This window comes from Apteryx rowi, unplaced genomic scaffold, assembly GCF_003343035.1.
Source record: "Apteryx rowi isolate R43461 unplaced genomic scaffold, aptRow1 scaffold_483, whole genome shotgun sequence".
NCBI classification, from domain to species: Eukaryota; Metazoa; Chordata; class Aves; order Apterygiformes; family Apterygidae; genus Apteryx; species Apteryx rowi.
In genome coordinates this window covers 136808-155254 of record NW_020450742.1, presented here as the reverse complement: position 1 = coordinate 155254, position 18447 = coordinate 136808, and the positions used below count along the sequence as shown (strand labels likewise).

The following is an 18447-nucleotide window of genomic DNA, read 5'->3' as shown; positions in this document are numbered from 1 at the left end:
AGTTTTGTATCTCAATCTATATATAAGCAGAAACAATAAACACATGCTTACCGTGTTTGCCTGAATAAAATAACTTTCAACAAAGATTCAAGGACCATGCAGAAAGTTATTTGATGAGGTTTTTTTTACAAAAATCTATTCATACAAACAGGAAATTCTGCAACATTTCAGCCACACTGGTCAGTTAATCAGCATATCAATATGTGACTCAAATACCAAAAAATTAAATACATGTACCCATTTATGTCATAAGCTAATATGTAAGTGTGCAAGGGCACAGATCATTTTTTTCACTGCGAAGAGCATGGAAATGGTCATTGTGGATTGGATTGAAGCTCTGTCTAAGGCAATATTCTCTCTTCAGTGGTAGCCAAAACCAGATGTGTAGAGGAGAATAAGAACATGGTGAATATAGATGAAACTTCTCCCAGTCTTCCCGCAGTGTTCACTTATTTCTAGCTCAGGAACTCTCTTATTTTGAATTGGGATTCACTGTTCTGGGTTATTACCTAATTTACAAACAGATATTCCAGCAACAAGTGTAGGAAAGAAGAGTGGGTGACAAGCTAATAATATTAAGCCTATACTACTGTGAAGATGATTCTTTCTCAAATCACATAACCAAGCACTATAATGGTGAGTGACTTTAAAAGTCTAGGTATATATATTCTTTTTGGTTAATGTGGTTTATAGTGAAAGATGTGATTAATGGCTAAAATATTTAAAATATAGTTTCACAGAATCACAGAATAGGTGGTGTTGAAAGGGACCTTTGGAGATCATCTTGTCCGACCCAGCTGTTCAAGCAGAATCACACAAGGCAGGTTGCCCAGGGCCATGTCTAGTCAGGTTTTAAATAGCTCCAAGGATGGAGACCGCACCACCTCTCTGTGCAACTGGTTCCAGTGTCCTGAGCCTTCTCTTCACCAGGCTAAACAATCCCAGCTCTCTCAGCCTCTTCTCATATGATAGATGCTCCAGTTCCTTCATCATCTTTGTGACCTTTTGCTGGACTTGCTCCAGTAGCTCCTTGTTTGTGTTGTACTGGGGAGCCCAGCACTGGACAGAACACTCCAGATGTGGCCTCACCAGTGCTGAGTAGAGGGGAAGGATCAACTCCCTTCACCGCAGTGCTCTTCTTCATGCAGCCCAGGATACTGTTGGCCTTCTTTGCAAAGAGGATGCATTGGTGGCCCTCATTCAGCTTGTCCACCAGGACCCCCAGGTCCTTTTCTGCAGAGCAGATCCTTTCCAGCAGGTCAGCTTCCGGCATGTGCTGGTACATGGGGTTGTTCCTCCCTACATGCAGGACTCTGCACTTCACTTTGTTGAACCTGATGAGGTTCCTGTATGCCCATTTCTCCAGCCTGTTGAGGTCTCTCTGAATAGCAGCACAGCCCTCTGGTGTATCAGCCACTCCTCTGCGGTTTGTATCATTTGAAAACTTGCTGAGAGTATATTTGGTCCCATCATCCAGATCGTTGATGAAGATGTTAAACAATATTAGACCCAGTATCAACCACTGGGGGACACCACTAGTCACTGGTTTCCTCTAGATCTTGTGCCACTGATCACAACCCTATGAGTCCAGCAGTTCAACCATTTTTCAGTCCACCTCACTGTCCTCTTATCTTGCCTATACTCAACCTGTCTATGAGGATGTTATGGCAGAGAGTGTCAAAAAACTTACTAGAGTCAAGATAAACAACCTCCACTGCTTTTTGCTCATCCAGCAAGCAATTCCTCTCATCAAAGGCTATCAGGTTGGTTAAGCACAATTTCCCCTTCATAAATTCATGCTGACTACTCCCAATAACMTTCCTGTGCTTCAAATGTCTGGAAAAAAGTATCTAGGATTATCTGCTCCATAACATTCCCAGAAATCAAGATGAGCCTTACTAGCCTGTGTTCTCTGGATCCTCCTTCTTGTCCTTCTTGAAGATAGGGATGACATTTGCTTTCTTCCAGTCCTCAGAAACCTCTCCCAATTGCCATAACCTTTCAAAGGTAATCCAGAGTGGCTTTGTAACGGTTAAAATGGCTGCATTAGTGATCTCTGAACCTCTTCGTATGTAGCCGAACAGGACTGCTCCAAGCACTTAAGTCTATGTTCTTATCTATGTGCCACTCCCCGTACTTCTAATCATAAAGTGTCTACTCTAAGAAAAATCCCCATCAAGTTCAAGTTAAAAAAAAGCAACTGGGAAAGTGATGGTTGCCCTGGAGCACCTTGGGAGAGGAGTGTTGTAAATACTGATGATGATGAGGTCAATATATTGTTCGAGAAAGTTGTAGCTAGTGACCTCATTCATCATAGTAACAACAATACTGACAGTTCTCTGGGGTGATTCATCTGTGAAATGATAGGTCAGCAATGATGGCTAGCTGGCAGGAGATGCTTGAAATGTCCAGAACTTTCAAAGTGAGTCTTCTCTGTCATGTTTTATTCATGCTGCTTGATGGACGAACACAGGTTGTGTATTGAATTGCAGGTTTGGAGGAGGACTTAGTAGGCCTTGAGATTCTGACCAGTGATAATTTGACTAAATCTGCACAGACTGTGGCGGAGGCACGGAAGGCAGGGGAAAGGTGAGAACTCTTCAGGTAGGCCATGCTGTTCAAAGCTGTTCAAAGTTAGTTCATATGCAGACACACTGAGGAGTTATCTAGGATGGAGGGAAAGGGTGGATTTCTTTGTGATGTACTTTTGGAATAAAATTGGCCTAGGTGCTGGTGACCAGAAATGATTTTAAAGCTATAAGTCAACCTATCKGCTGTATGCATGGAGCAAATTAATACTGAAAAAGATCTAATAGCTTGTGTAGCTCAAAAAACGATGGAAGTTATAATGACAGCAACAAATGTATTCAGAGCAGATGTGAAATAAACTTTCAAATTTGGCAAAGATAGGTTGAAAAAAATATTATGTGCAGAACATGAATGAAATGCTCCCATGATCCTATATGGGGTGGGCCCCGCTCTAGACAGCTGGACTGCCCCCAGAACCCCCACCCAGTGAGAAGAGGATGCCCACACCATGATTCCTCCATGACTGATGGGACATCGAGGGATCAGAATCCGTAAGACAGCAACTCTGTTGTAGAATTTTATTGACAGAGTGACAGAGCACTGGAACGGGTTGCCCAGAGAGGTTGTGGAGTCTCCTTCTTTGCAGATATTCAAAACCTGCTTGAATGCGATCCTGTGCAATGTGCTCTAGGTGACCCTGCTTGAGCAGGGGGTTTGGACTAGATGATCTGCAGAGGTCCCTTCCAACCTCAACCTGTGATTCTGTGTTTTTAGTGCTTGGCTATAGCGAATTAGGCTGAAAAATTGCAATGTAGGAGTGAGCAATAAATACGTATAATTGACAGCTGTGATGCACCTGGAGTCCTTGCACTTTTATGGTTCCCCTTAAGTCAATGAACATCTGAAAGAATCACGAATGCAGTGCCACCTTTGGCTCAATGCCACAGGAATGCAGGTCAGGGGTGGGCCCAACCCTGTTATTGCGGGATAGTGGGGATGTGCCACAAAGAAGGGCAGCCAGCACTGCAGCAGTGCAGATGGGAAAGTAAGCAAGTCCCAGCTCTGCACAGCTTGCAGGCCCTTTTCTGCTCTCCACATCATCCCCATGGAGGACTGGGGAGTCAGCAAGACTCACAATGTTATGCTGGGGAACCACAAATCACTGATTCCTTGTGAAACAGTGAGCACTGGGGTTTAATGCAGATACTGAAGTCCCTGGCGACTCTTTGGTAAATCCATATCTGTTCCAGCAAACTCCAGTGCAGGGACACTTCTCAGATCTCCTGTGGAGAATTCTACTGTGCACACATGAAGAGGCAGTGCCACTCATACTATGCTTTTGAGGAAAACTGTAGTGTAGTGACTGGCATACAAGGGTAGGGAAACAACTTTTGAAAAGACAGAACTAGTGAAAAAATGCTTTAACGTATATGCCTGTGCATTTGCCGCTGAAGTATTTACAAAGCCCCCACACAGAGAAAGTTATTTTGGTACCTAAGTATATATATATTTTTGCATTTTTGCATGATGTACTCCTGGATGCCAGTTAGCATATTTACAATAAAATGAAATTTCATTTAAGAACACTATTTCATGGTAAGGGAAGGAGGGAAAAAAGGCCAGAAGTTATTGCCTCTCTTCAGCATTATAGTAAGAGTGCAAATATGAAATACAGGAAACATGCATTTATGTCCCTCTTATATCTCATTCAGGGGTATCTGACTAGAAGAAATTCAGGTAGAGTACAGTCCTCAGTTTGGGATTTTTCCAAGCTTGGCTCATGCCCCAGTCAAAGACATGCAAACTTGAATCAGAAAAGAACTAAGAATCTGGTTTAAAAATATTGCCTTTTTGATACATTACTGTGTTTGTAAGAAGATTCTGAGGATTTGGTCTTTTTTCAAGCAGGAAATCAAAATCCCATTTCAAAATTGCAGTTGCCATAGGATGGAATTGTGATCTGGTAGTCAGTTCTATGCAATACTTTTATTTCATTTTGGGATGATTTTCAATTTCAATAGGCTAAAGCCCTTGGGACATGAAGTTATAATTGAAACAGTAAATAAAGACAGCGTGAAAGCAACATACTTAATAAATTCTGGACAGTAAGTTATACGACCCAAAAGGTCTGTCCAAGGAGACAGTATCCAAGCATGACTATTCAAAAAGTGAATCACATTGTGTTTCCGTAGAATAGGTCAAACCGTGGACTGGGACTCCAGTATATATTCAAGAGATTTTGGCTCAGTTTGCCAGATTTCTATGTCAGTTCTGTCTCCATGAGTTTGGACAACAGGTATCATCTATAAGATTGTATGCCTTCTAGATCACCGATGCTTGAAGTTGGGGAAGACCCCTCTATGCTTCTGTAATGGCAGCCATAAGGAACTAAGTGCTGCTATGCTCTGTATTGGAGGATGTTATTTATGCAGCTCCATTTCAACCTTTTAGAGCTGTTCATCATAACACAGAGCCTTGCCACATGGACACCTTGGCTCACAATAGAAACTACAAGGAATGCAGTGAAATATTTCACCATCCCTAAAATAGTTGTACTTTCTACTACTTTAAATTAGAAGCTTCTGTGGCTGCACATTTCAGAGATACAGAAAACTGGTTGTGTTCTCAATATTTCATATAGTGTTAGGTGACTCAGGATAAGATAAGATTGTAAACATTTAGGGTATAACTTGAATTTACAATGTTGACAGCTCTGTTTAGGCACAATGCCAAAAAGTTCTTGGTACATTTAAACAATGATAGGATTAAGTGATTTTACCTCCTAAGGGACAACAGGAAACAAGTTATCTTTTCAAAAATGTTACATAGATGTGCTTTCCTAGGAATATCAAGTCTAAATATGGCAATCTCATGGTAAAATATGTCCAGGGAACTCACTGTAAAGAAAGTTCTGATATGATAAAACTGCTGGATGGAATCAAAATAAGGAATAAGAACAGGAGTGGAAAAGAAGATTCAGATTCTATAGATCTTAAAATTGAAGATATATTGTCTCCATAAGGATTCTTTGTTCATTAAATAATGATTTGAAAGGACGCTTGTACAGTAGCTGTTCCATGGTTTAAGTGCATGATGGACTCTTACTGTAATCTTAAATTTGGTATTGTCAAGTAATACAAATGAATTTATTGTTCTTGTTTTTTGTTGCAATGAATTCTGTTCCCTCCTAGGCAAAATGAAGACCTGAATCCAATCTTGTAACACAACCTGCTACATTAACAGGATTAAACAAGGAAAGATTAAACAGGGAAAATGTGGGCTGAATAGGGTGGGTGATTTAATTGAAACGGGGCACAGATAAGGCTGGGATGCTCAATGAAGTCTTTGCCWTAGTCTTCACTGAAAGGCTGCCCAGAGACAGGACTCAAGGATGAAGAGAATGACCAGCACCCGAGGCTGCTGAATGAGCTGATCAATGTCCTCACAAGGCCACTCTAGCATCTTTGAAAGGTTGTGGAGATTAGGGGAGATTCCCGACAACTGGAGAAAGGCAAATGTTACGCRCTTCTTCACAAAGGACAAGAAAGATGATCTGGGGAACAACAAGCCAGTCAGTCCCACTTTGGTCCTTGAGTGAGTGAGTCCTCTCAGGGCACATTTCTGGGCATGTGAGGGAGAAGAAGGTGACTGGGAACAGTCATCAAGGACTTATTATGGGTAAATAGTGCCTGACCAGATTGGTTGCCTTCTGTTGTAAAATGGATGTGTAGATGAGAGGGAAGTAGTGGATGTCATTTACCTCAAATTTAGCAAAGCTTTTGACACTTTATCCCAGAATGTTCTTGTATCCAAGTTGGGATGCTATGGTCTGGGTGCGTGGACGATCAGGATAAATGCCTGGTTGGGTGGTCAGAGGGTGGTAGTTAATGGATCATTTCTGCTTGGAAGCTGGTGCCAGGTGGGGTCCCACAGGGTCTGTCCTGGAACCTGTCCTGTTTAGTATCTCTGTCAGTGACCTGGAGGAGGTGATGAAGTTCACTCTCATTAAGGTTGCAGATGAGACCAAATTGGGGGGGGGGGGGCAGTTGATAGGTGCAAGAGCAGCGCTGCCATCCAAAGGGCTCTGGGCAGGTGGGAGGAAGGTGCCAACAGGAATCCTGTGACATTCAGCACAGAACAAAAGCCCACCCTGTCCTGGGAAGGCAGATCCCCAGAAGCAATACCAGCTGGGGCTGAGCAGGGCTGGGAGCAGCTCTGTGGGGAAGCCCGGGGCCCCTGGAGGGCAGCGAGCCATGCACCTGGGCAGTAATGAATACAAAGTCCTGGACTGTGTGAGCAGGGCAAGGCCCAGGGAGTGAGGGCAGGACTTTTAACCTCTGGGCTCAGCACTCATCACATGCCATCTGGATACTGTCTCTGGTTTGGGATCTCAGTACAGGAAAGACTTTGACAAACTGGAGTGGGTTCAGAGGAGGCCACCAAGATGCCGGGACTGGAGCCATTGCACTACGAGGAGACGCTGCAGGACCGGGATGGTTCAGCCTGGAACAGAGATGACTTCAGCATGCCTACCAGCAGCCCCCCAGACCTATGGGGAGATGATCAAGGAGACAGGCCCAGGCTCCTCACATTAGTGCCTGGCAGGTAGGTGAGAGACAGCTGTCATAAGCTGAAACTAGAGAGGTTCCAGTGAAGTATAAGAAAACCCTAATTCTTGCTGAGGGTAACAGTTAAGACCTGGAGGAGTTGCCCTGAGGGGCTGTGGTATCTCCATCCCCAGAGGTTTCAAACCCTGAGCTGAACTTGATGCTAGCCATGCTCTGTGCATGGAGTTGGTTCAGATGCCTCCTGGGGTCCATGCCTCCCACAGCAACTCAGTGATTTTGAGAAGCCAGGAACCATAGAACATTGTTTTTTAAAGTGTGATTGAAGGTTTAACATAAGCCCAATTCTAATTAAGCAGTAGAAAGAATTTTCACACAAAATTTGCTTTATTATGATATTTTATTATTTTAAGCAATAAATAAATAGGATGAATCAAATCTGCAGGAGAAAAGACAGTGGGCAGCCTCTTAGCTAACTAGGATCTGCACATCAGGTGCCATGGCCTTTGCTTAGACTCATTTACACCTCTGCAAAGTGGCTGTGAAAATGTTACCATTCTGATTGCTTAATACTTTAAATCCATTTTGTGTGAGTGGCAATCACTACTTAAAAACTGGAGTTCCACTTTGTTCTTGGGCAACTGTGAAGTTTTAGAAAATTCTAGAAAAAGCCTGTTGACGATTTTTTTCTTGCCTGACTTTCAGACTGAAAGAGGTTTGGTGGATGACCCTTTAAACGTCTTTCTGAAATTAGCCCCTCCATTCCTTTCAAACTTTACCAAGAATGCCACTGCTGTTACCCTGACTTCTGAGTTATTTCCATAGCATTATTTTGCCATCATATTAGTTTTGCTTCTGAGTTATCATTATTGACATATATTATTATTCAGCCTTATCTAGACAGATACTTTTCTATGCTACAAGGTGTATACATTTTATGTACCTGGGAGATTTTAAAGTAGTAGCTATCATACTAAGGAGCAAACAGAGGTCAGCAGATTGATTTCCAATGGCAACAGAAAGGAACCTGATACCAATGGGCCTTACCAAAGGCCCATTCTTCACCCAGCTGGCTTCCAAACACTGCCCTGTTATTTCATTTTTTTGTCTTAGAATAATTTAATAAATGACCTCTTGGCTTGCTTTACAGTTTCTCTTTGTGCTATTTTTTTGTTGCCATTGTGTTCCCAAGAGTATTTTATCATTACTTCCACAAAACATAACCCAGCAGGTTGGGTATACATTCGTGTTTGAAAAAGCATACTCCGTCAGTATCAAACTTTTGAAGAGGTTTTCCATATATACCTAACATGGGGGTGGGAAGGGTCAGAGGGAGCTTGCTGACTTAATGAAGAGATGTAGAAGGAGGTAGTGAAAGAAAATGGAGAGAAAACTGAGTATTCTGCAAGCACTTATAGGCAATATAAAACATGCATACACACACACACACATACACACACACATACCTTTTTTTTTTCTTTCTCCCTGTGGGTATTGAAATAGGCATATTATGTTATGTCTTTACAAACATTTAGGAAAGACACTGCCTATTCATAGACTTCATTGACCATGAGCAAAGTGAAAGAGACTATGGAAAGAAATTAGCAGTCTGTTGGAATCAACGTACAGTTCATCGAAGCCAGCTCAAAGCATTGTAAGCTGCATGACAGAGTAGTTCTTCTAGAGTGAATGAAATACTGCTAGAATAAGGATCTCCATGACGTCTGGGCTGTACCAGACCAAGAGAGGTCACCTGTGTGTACTTCTTATGCTGTAGTAACTGACTGGTCCTGAACTATTCCTGGGTGTAACCTTTTCTAAGCTTGAACAGCCCTTATGTGGTTTGGGAGATGAATATTGAAGTACATTACCAAGAAACAAGTTGATGTGAGCTCAGCCTTATGCTTTTCAAAATATTCAATTTCTCTGTAGTCTGTGTAGCCTATGGCTAGCCATGTGTTCTGCAGATATAAACTGGCTGGCTCATGGAAGAGCAAGCTAGATATAAATTGGGAAGAAAGGGTAGAGAATTTGATAAGGGTTAGTAAAAAGGAAGAATTTGAGCTTCTTTTGGACAGAAAAATTGACAGCTGTAGGTCAGTGTGGTTGTTGTGGATAGTTGCTGGTTTAGAACAGTAGCCTAAAGGAGTATATTGGTAATTTGCATTGCAAGGGTGAAAGAATGTTGCTCAACAACATAAGCTTCAGTTCTTTTTAAAGGCAGGAGTTTTCTTCTTAGTTGGGATGAGTCCTAATTCTTCCCAGGCCTGTTGTCAACATCCTTTTCCTATTCTTAGCTTGTTACACATTTCTTTCAGGTTAGAGAAACCCACTGCACCTGGACCTTAATCTGCCATTCCCTCTGTCAAGCCTACGGAGTGTCCATCAGGCTTTCTCAGCTTATAAAATAGCCACAGGAAGACCTCTACCTTGTATTAATTCAAAAAGGTACACGTAACCTTTCGCCTGCCTGTGCTTGAAAACCAGTCAAACCATGTACAGCTGTGTCTACAGAACAGCCTCTCCTGCCATCAAAACAAGTAAGTTAAAGATAGCAAAAAATTATTAGGCCAACCCATACAGAAGTCAGCAGAGGGACATGAATGCCACTTCTAGAAATACTTCATCTTTCTGCTAACTATCTTGCCAATTTCCTTCCTGCAAATACCAGTTGTAGGCACATGACATTTTAGATGGCTTTGTTAGGCTTGAGTGGCATTGGAAGGCAAAGTTTTCTAATGCAATTTGTGACCTGCTTGTAGCTAAAAGACCAAGGCTTTTCCTCCCAGGTTTGCTTTACATATGAACAAGAAATGTTTGTCCCTGCTTCCCTTTGTGGTGTACCTGACCTCAGCTCAGGTGAGAAGACTACAGGCTCTGTACTGGTACATAGCTATTTATCTTCCTGTGGGATCCTTCAATTTAAGACCAAATATGTAAGGAAGAAAAAATCTCAACAGAGAACAGAGGACAAATAGTCATCACTCTTGAAACTACTCATTTTCTCCTCACAGTCTCCCATATGTAGGGCAATGCGGTTCTGGGCACCTCACTGTCAGACACTCCAGGCTTAACAAAAGAGACACTGAGGTCTTGGCTTGGCTGAAGTGAGTGTTATAGGCTTATTAAAATAACTGGAGGGAGGGAAACCCTGGGTGGAATGAGTAACAAAAGAACAGATGAAAGACACTGAAATGCCTTTTTTTAATTTACTATACAAAAAAAGTGGGATAAATCCATAACTGGTGTAAACTGATATAATGCCATTTGAAGCCAACAGATTTCCAAGAATTTATGTACCCTGGAAGTTTGGATCAAATGAGGGCTCTTATGCAATAGAGAGATTTCACAAAATACTTCTGTTCCTGCAGTACCCCTCATGATTAGTGAAAAATTCCTCATAGGTAGGCCCACAACAACATACTACATATAAATGGACAAAAGAAAGCTACCTTCTCTACTGGTTTTTGTAGAGTATTTTCTTATATCAACCAGATAATATCAAAGCACACCCCTGATGCACTTATTATATATTATTATTTTAAATATGTTATGTATATAATATACATTATGAATATATTACAAATATAAATAAATATAATATATAAATTATTAATTTTCCCCAATTTTGAGATGTTGTTTCTGATGTCCATGCTATAAATAGAATGTTTTACTAATACTATAGAAGTCTAGTATTTATACTCCCATCATATGTCCAGCCCTTTATTTAATGCACCTTGGAAATACAAGCAAAAAATGTATTTAACAGGTAGAGGCAAAATCCACTCCCATGTCCCTGATTATAATGGTTTAGCTCACTTTTCTTTACATCACTTGCGCTTTTCGTCTAAGATGCATTATTTCATTTGTAGCATATCAGCAGGAAGAATATTTTGAAGCTTTACAGAAGTGTAGCAGAGCACCTGGGATCTGTAACTTCTGCACAAGGAAAGAGTAGAAATTTGTTGCCACATCCATAGCAGGCCCATTTGTGGGTTAGATATAGATAAGAGCAGATTCTTGTATCCACTCTTCAAGATCAAACCTGGGTCCAGAAAGTAATTTCTGGTGTATGTGCAGAACAGTGGAAACTACTATCTGCCAAAAGAAGCCAGACCCTCAAATGGGTTGTAACAGTGCATTCCCCAGGATAAATACTGTGATTTACAGTGTSTGTTTTATATTGTCTCTTGGACAGAATTCATGACTGGTAGCGTTAAATGGAGAATCACAAAGGATGGAAAAATTGTTTCTAAAGCTCAGCTTCATAACCCTTGTTAGAACCTACATCTAAACAACAAAAAAACTGTTGACTCACATGCTGTCCCGTTAGTCTGGTGGATTTTTATTACTTCTGTTTTTCAAACTCATGGGACCAGTTTGGTACCAGTCTCTCTCTCTAATCAGTTGCAGAGCTGGTCTTGAAGTCAGCGTGGCCTTTAACAACATGTTCAGGGCTGGCATTCAAAGAGATAGCTCAGTATAAATCAGGCGTTATCTGTGTTTTTTGCATAAGTTATGCTGAAATTCACTGTCTTGCAGGGCAACAGTTCTTTGTCTCACTAGCGATTTCAGGACCGTTGGAGAGGGTATAAAAGAACCCATCCTTACCTGCATCTCCTGGGGCAGCATGACTTGAAATATTGTGTCAATCCTCTTTAGTGCTTGCTCTCTGAGACTGTGCTGTGATGAATGAGGCTAATCTAGGGATGCTGCAATGTTAAAAAGAGGGGTACTTTCCTTGCTCTTCTGTCTCCCAGGTGGTGTGTGGGAAGCTGGGAATAAGCTGGAGTAGTTCACAGAGTGTCTAAGAAGGAAATACAATGAAAGACTGCAGCTGTCCGTCAGAAGGAGGAGGCAAAGAAGACTTAGTAGAAATAAGGCAGGAAAAGGTGCAAGCATTTTTAATGTTCGTGTTTCCCTTTTCCCCCTAAAAGAGGATCTGGATATATAGGCTGTCCCAAGGACTTGGAGGCAATATATTTAAAGTGACCAGAAAGACATAATTTCTTTTTGAAGCATAACTCTAAATTAGAACTTGGAAATTCATTATCACAATGTTCTTGGAAAGCTTAGACTTTTTTAAGTTTGTGTGACCTTGACAGATCATTGGCAGCTACTTTGTAGATTTTCTTGAAGTGCTTGGGGGTGGGTTAAATTTTAACTTGATGGGTTCGAAAAAGACTTCCTTTGACGACAAATTATTCTATCACAGTATATGTTAGAGGTTTGTTTTTTAACATTCGTCTGAAGTGTATAGTAGTGAGCAGGATACTGGTCTAAACACACCCGAGGTCAGAGCTAGGATAACAACTTCTATAAAACTGTCCTTTTGACAAGTTTGCTTGTTCTGAGACTGCAAGATGAACATTTTCTCTTTTAACTGTCTGGTTTTAATTTCCGCGTAAAAGAGGCACTTTAGAAACTCACATATCCAGCCAAATGAAACACATTTTTCTTGTGACTATTCCCCCACTCTTATGAAGGAACAGGACTAAGCAATTCTGCAGTGGAGAAATACTGATGAAAATTCAGTTCTCAGAGGGAAGTCCTGCATTTCTCAAACCATTATAGAAATATATCACAATAACACAGTGTCAACAAAGCCTTCGTGTTTGATGTTTGGTTAGGCCAATATCACTGCTATTTCTACAGTGCTAATAGCTACTTTTATTAGCAAAGAATAAATAAAACAGTAAGGCAGACGCACAGGTTACAAATGCTGTGTAGCATAAAGATTCCAACAAAAATGTAACAGGTTAACAAGGCCTCCCATGCTTCTGTCTTCTCCAGATTTCCAGCAACATTAAATATGCCAGATAGCAGATGTTGTTTTGGGCTTTGGCTATAAATTAGCCACTGTACAAACAGCAGCTGAGGAGCAACCTGTACCTTTGAACTAAAAGATGTTTCAGAATTGTAATCTCTTTTTTTCTCCACTTTCAAGTTGCCTTTTGTTCTGGGACCTGTCTGGAATAAATATGATACCTCTCTTGAGTTCTCTGAACTGGCAGGAGGGAAAGAGTTTAACAGCCTCGAGGAGATGATTATGGCTGAGTCTCTTCTAAGGCTACTTTGTCCAGCTTTGGGACAGCCTTGTTTCCCTGAACTTAAACCTGACTAAAATGGTTAAGCTTCAGCCCTAAAAAATAGTCTGTCCCTTCTCTCTCCTAGACTGCCCCACATATGAACATCCACCCCTCCCAGCCCAGTGGTGTGGAGTGGGGGCGCTCTTCTCACAGCTTTGTCTCTCAAAACGTTTATAGGAAAACAAACAAGCAAACCCAAACATGAAAGTCCCAATATGTAGAAGCCAAGCTGTTCTGTTGGAAAAAGCATATGAACACAGTAGGAGGGAAAAGAGAGACTTTATGCAGCTTGATTGATCTCTTCTTCTCTGAGTTGCATTTATTTAATGTCTTTAATGATAGACATGTTTTGCAGAACACTAACAGGTTCAGACAATAATTCAAAATTGGTTTGCTGTGTGCTGTTCTGTACAGTGTGTCTACTTAAATTTTAGGGACACATGCTCGAACTTAAGTGAGCGGTTGGAGAAGGAATGGAAGAATCAGGTGAGTGTAAGAGTTGAACTCAATGAACCTGTCATACCTGGGAGATTCAACTCTATATTTGAACTATATGAAAATACTCTTGCAAATCCTGTGGAAAGCCCACTGAAATGGAGGGAAGTTTGAAAGAAGAAATCATATCCTACAGGTGATTCTTGTAAACACATTCAGCAGAGTGGTGCATCCCCATGAATTTCAGCTGATTCTCTTCCATCTGTGAAACTTGTTCCTGAACCCAGCTCTTCAGAAGGGATCCATGGGACTCTGTGGGAAAGGTTCAGGGGATTTACTGTTTTCCTTTCATAGCATCCCAGTAGTATATAATCACTAATCCTTTCTGCCTATTTTCAAAGCCCACTCAAGATGACAGAAAGACACCTGTCCACATTGTATGGGACTTCTGACCAAGGCATCACTTCAGCAGTCACTGATATGTAGCCATTTTAATCTAAGGACTGTGAAAAGACACTCTGTGCACAGAAGACACTCTGTTTATTTCTTCTGAAATGGTTTGTGCTTTAGAAGGGGAAGTGGAAGGGATAAAGAGGAAGGAAATGAAAAGGAACAAAATTAGAATACCAATGAGACTATGCAAGAAGGGAGCCATCCCAAGAGTGGTAAGTTACTTGAAAAGACTGCTGTTCCCACTGTTCCTGAAGAAACAACAAGGCAGAACACAGAAAATAAAATTGTTATAGTTCCATAGCTATATCTTTCACAACTTTGGTTTCTCACTGAGTCCTTCTGGACAGCAAGTCCAGCAACAGATGTCTTGAACCATGTTGACATAATGTGTGGGAAGACCCAGGACAGAAGTGTAATTTTGTAGTAGGCAAGTGAAATAATTTTTTTTGCACTTGTTTTGTGCAATCCAGGGGACTGTATTTTGGAAACATAGAGCTGCTTTGATAGCTGTAATGCAAACAATTATGAAAGAAAGTTGGTGCTAGGCTGCAGCATTCTGTGTCCATGACCTGTACAGAGGATCTTGGAGGGAGGAACTGTTGATCAGCTGGCCTAGGAGGCAAAAGGATTTCTGCAAATAACTCTTTCCTGCTATTCTTTTCATTTGGATTGTGAATTTTCTTCTGATGAGTTTTCCAGAGTCTTCATAGAAAGGTATACAGATGATAGACAATTATTATTTCTTTTTACTGATTAGTACTGCAGTAACACCTGAGAGCCCTGTGAGGCTTTAACAGAACGTTTATAATTCATCATCATCAGGTACAGATATCACAGCTACAGTGTGCATACCCACTGTGTGCTTTATGGTAGTAGGCACTCAGTTTACAAGGTCATCACAGAGCCTGTGTAATCAGGTGGGCATTGCTACACTGAATTGCATAGTTTTGCTCCTACTAGTACCTCAGTTGCATAGCTCAGGTTTGCCGAGCCATGCGGTAGATATACCAAGATGGCAAGACAGAAATCCTGTTCCTTTGCATTAACAAGTTTGTCTTCTGTCTAAGAGAGCAGACTAAGCAATGAAGAGTAGCTTGGCAGTGGTCACAGACCTGCGTAAGCTGTCCTGTCTCTGAAAAACACAGGTCTGCCTTTGGTTGCACGTTCCCTCTCCCTTTCTTCATGGCAATGAAAGCAATTGCATGGTTGGTTGGTGAACCTCCCCAGTGAACTGATCCAGATTAAAAACCACCTTCTTTTTGTCCATTAGTTTTATCCCAGATTTGCTTTACTCTGTGCCACAAAATGTTTATGCCAACACAAGGAGGTGGAGGGCTGAAATGCTACAGAACCAAGCAGCCATGGTCCAGGAAAGTGCAGATGCATGGCTGTTTGTGCTAGTAGTAGACATAGCCCACTTAAAATGATAGTGAAATTATGGTTTCGGTTCATTCTTCAGTTCTACTGGAGGCTGAGTTACCTTGGAACAATTGCTTCCGTGACATGGGCCTGGTAACACTTTCCCCTTTTCACTCTTTTTTTCAGTCTTTTTTATCACTCTGTGTTTACAGTTTAGGTTTTGGGCTTCTGAGAGTAGAGACTGTCTCCTGGAAGATGTTTGTACACGATCCTCCACAGCAGAGTCCTGATCATTGGACAATTGCAGGCTCCTATAGTGCAAAGATTATCTGCTAATAAAAAAAAAAGGAGGACAGGGACGGGAAGGAGAGGAGGAAAGCTATGGTAGATAGTACAGTTATCTGCACTGCATGAATGCTGGGAAGATCTGTGGAAAAATATTTTGAAAAAATGTGTTTTTGCCTTGGGAAATGAACCTCACCCATTACCAGAGGTGTGACATATGATCTGTGTGTCTAAAGGAAACAGCAAGAACTCTTCCAAACAAGAAGTGTTCAAGGAGAAATGATGTATCAAAACACTTCGTACACAGAGTGGTTGCAAGAGCACAGCCACGAGCTCACAAACTGCTTACAAGCAGACAGAATGCCTACATTTCTTGAATTAATGGGCCACCGTTAATTAGCTGTTCATTTCCAACATAGGATTATGGTCCCCAAAAGCTCCTGTGTGTACTATGCATAAGATTCAGTCTGCCTGCTTCTGTAAGGACAGAGTAACCATTTTCTTTAATACAGGCAATAAATAATTTTCTCTGAGTCCTGTACTGTTTTCTTTTCCACTCTGGAAAAATATTTAATATCACATCAGGTCTAGTAAGCTCATAAATCTGTTGCTTATAAATGCCTACATTCATAAAGTAATGAAAACAGCAGGAAGGAACAGTCAGTGATGAAAAAGAGGAGCCTTTGGTGGGCATTTTTAAAAAAATATAAAAAATATATAATAGATCAGCCCACAAATTTAGGGCTACAAAGATGATGAGGGGACTGGAGCATCTCTCTTATGAGGAAAGGCTGAGAGAGCTGGGCCTGTTTAGCCTGGAGAAGAGAAGGCTGAGAGGAGATCTTATCAACGTGTACAAGTATCTGAAGGGAGGGTGCCAAGAGGATGGAGCCAGACTCTTTTCAGTGGTGCCCAGYGACAGGACRYRAGGCAACRGGCACAAACTGAAACACAGACAATTCCATCTGAACATGAGGAAATACTTTTTCACCGTGAGGGTGACAGAGCACTGGCACAGGTTGCCCGGAGAGGTTGTGGAGTCTCCTTCTTCTGGAGATATTCAAAACGCGCCTGGACGCGATCCTGTGCAACATGGTCTAGGTGACCCTGCTTGAGCAGGGGGGTTAGACTAGATGATCTCCAGAGGTCCCTTCCAACCTCAGCGATTCTGTTATTCTGTGATTCTGTGATTCTGTGAAATAAGAGAAAGCAAAATTAAATTTATCTGCATTGCTATTGGTGCATAAATAATAACATAATACTTAAGAAAATTTTAGACCTGAATGGAAGAAAGATACAGAAAAAGAAAAAGAGAGGGAGAGTCTTGAAATGTGATACACAGAGAGAGACTGAAAAAAATCTTAAATAAGATTGACATTTAATTATTTTTAAGTGAAAAAAGAAAAATGACATTAATGCCATTTTAAAAGAAAAAAAGAAAGAATGTTGGTTTACCCAGAGCAATCTCATCAGCTGGGAATTTTATGTGCTAAAAGCTGGAGATTTGAACTGGTAATTGTTGTGTCTTTCAGCAAGAGTCTTATTCTGAAAAAGTTAAATGAATGTTTCTTCTCAGTTTTTAATTCGATTTTACTGCTGGTGAACTGACAAAGTGTACATATTGCTCTGTTACGGGGTTCTGCAAAATGGAGAATTGTAAGATGACCAATAAATATTGAACATCTACTTGGAGGTGGACAAGAATCCCTCTTCTTGAGAGTCAAGTCTTACGCAAGCTCATATGCAGAGGACTCTGGGGTTAATTAATTCACTTACAGCCTCCACTTTTCGTATGGATGCACAGATGGAGCACTGGAGCATGTAGGAACCACTGAGGTGGGGAGCAGACAGCGCAGTGGAGGAGACTGTGGAGTCCTGCCTTTGATGTGTCTGTGCTAATCTCCCTATGGGTGCTTCATAAGCTAACTGATAAGGGGTGGGACAAAGGCAACAGTCACCAAGTGTGTGATCATCGTGTCTGCGTGTATTCTCACCGCATTCCCAGGCAGCTGAGAAGGGAATGAGGCGCTGAGAGTCCATTTAAAATTCAGAGAAGCAGGAAACTGAACATAGGTTTCACAAGCCTCAGGCTAGTATTTGACTCCTGGCACTAGCTTTCGTACAATTTGCAATAGGTACCTGAAGAGGCAGGTGCACTGTGCCTCTCACTGAGGAGGCCTACAGTCAGGTTCTGAATTTGCTGCAGATACCCTGTGTGACCTTGGGTGTCATGTATTCCTGCCTGCCAAGCGTGTTGTGTAGGTAAATGCATTGAAGCCTAAGGACTTATTGATTCCTGAGACAGGTACTTCCCATGAGGTATTTTAGAGAATGCATGGGACAAAACCCATCCCGTTCTTTAACAGAGGATGTCCTGGTGAGAATATTAGAGCAAATGCATAGTGCTGTCTTCAGAAAGGAAGTAATGCCTCCAATCACCTCTGCTTACCTCCAAGCATGGCTATCATGAACACAGAGACAAGTACAGACTTTTAGTTTGAAGTCTGTTTGCTTTTCACTGTGATAAATAATTTGCCCTTTACAAGGGAAGAATCCATGCTTACAGCAGGCCAGTGACACAAAAATGCTTCTATTTATGTCAGTCATAAATTGAAATGAATGGAGTATAAAGGCAACCTTTTGTCGTTATTATACTCATCTCACCATGTAACTCACATCCTCAGATACGCTGGCAGACAAACCTTACTGTTTATAACAGCACTCAGCAGGCC

The 18447-nt window shown here is 41.4% G+C and overlaps 1 protein-coding gene across 1 annotated transcript in view; it reads left to right on the top strand.

Annotated features, from left to right (window-relative positions):
• Positions 1–6973: 6973 nt before the first annotated feature.
• Positions 6974–18447, top strand: part of LOC112972332 (tetraspanin-3-like) — a 120580-nt gene continuing 109106 nt past the window's right edge. Inside the window, 2 exon segments of the mRNA XM_026078694.1 lie at positions 6974–7134; positions 13618–13669. Of these exon segments, the coding sequence (XP_025934479.1) occupies positions 6974–7134; positions 13618–13669 (213 nt within the window).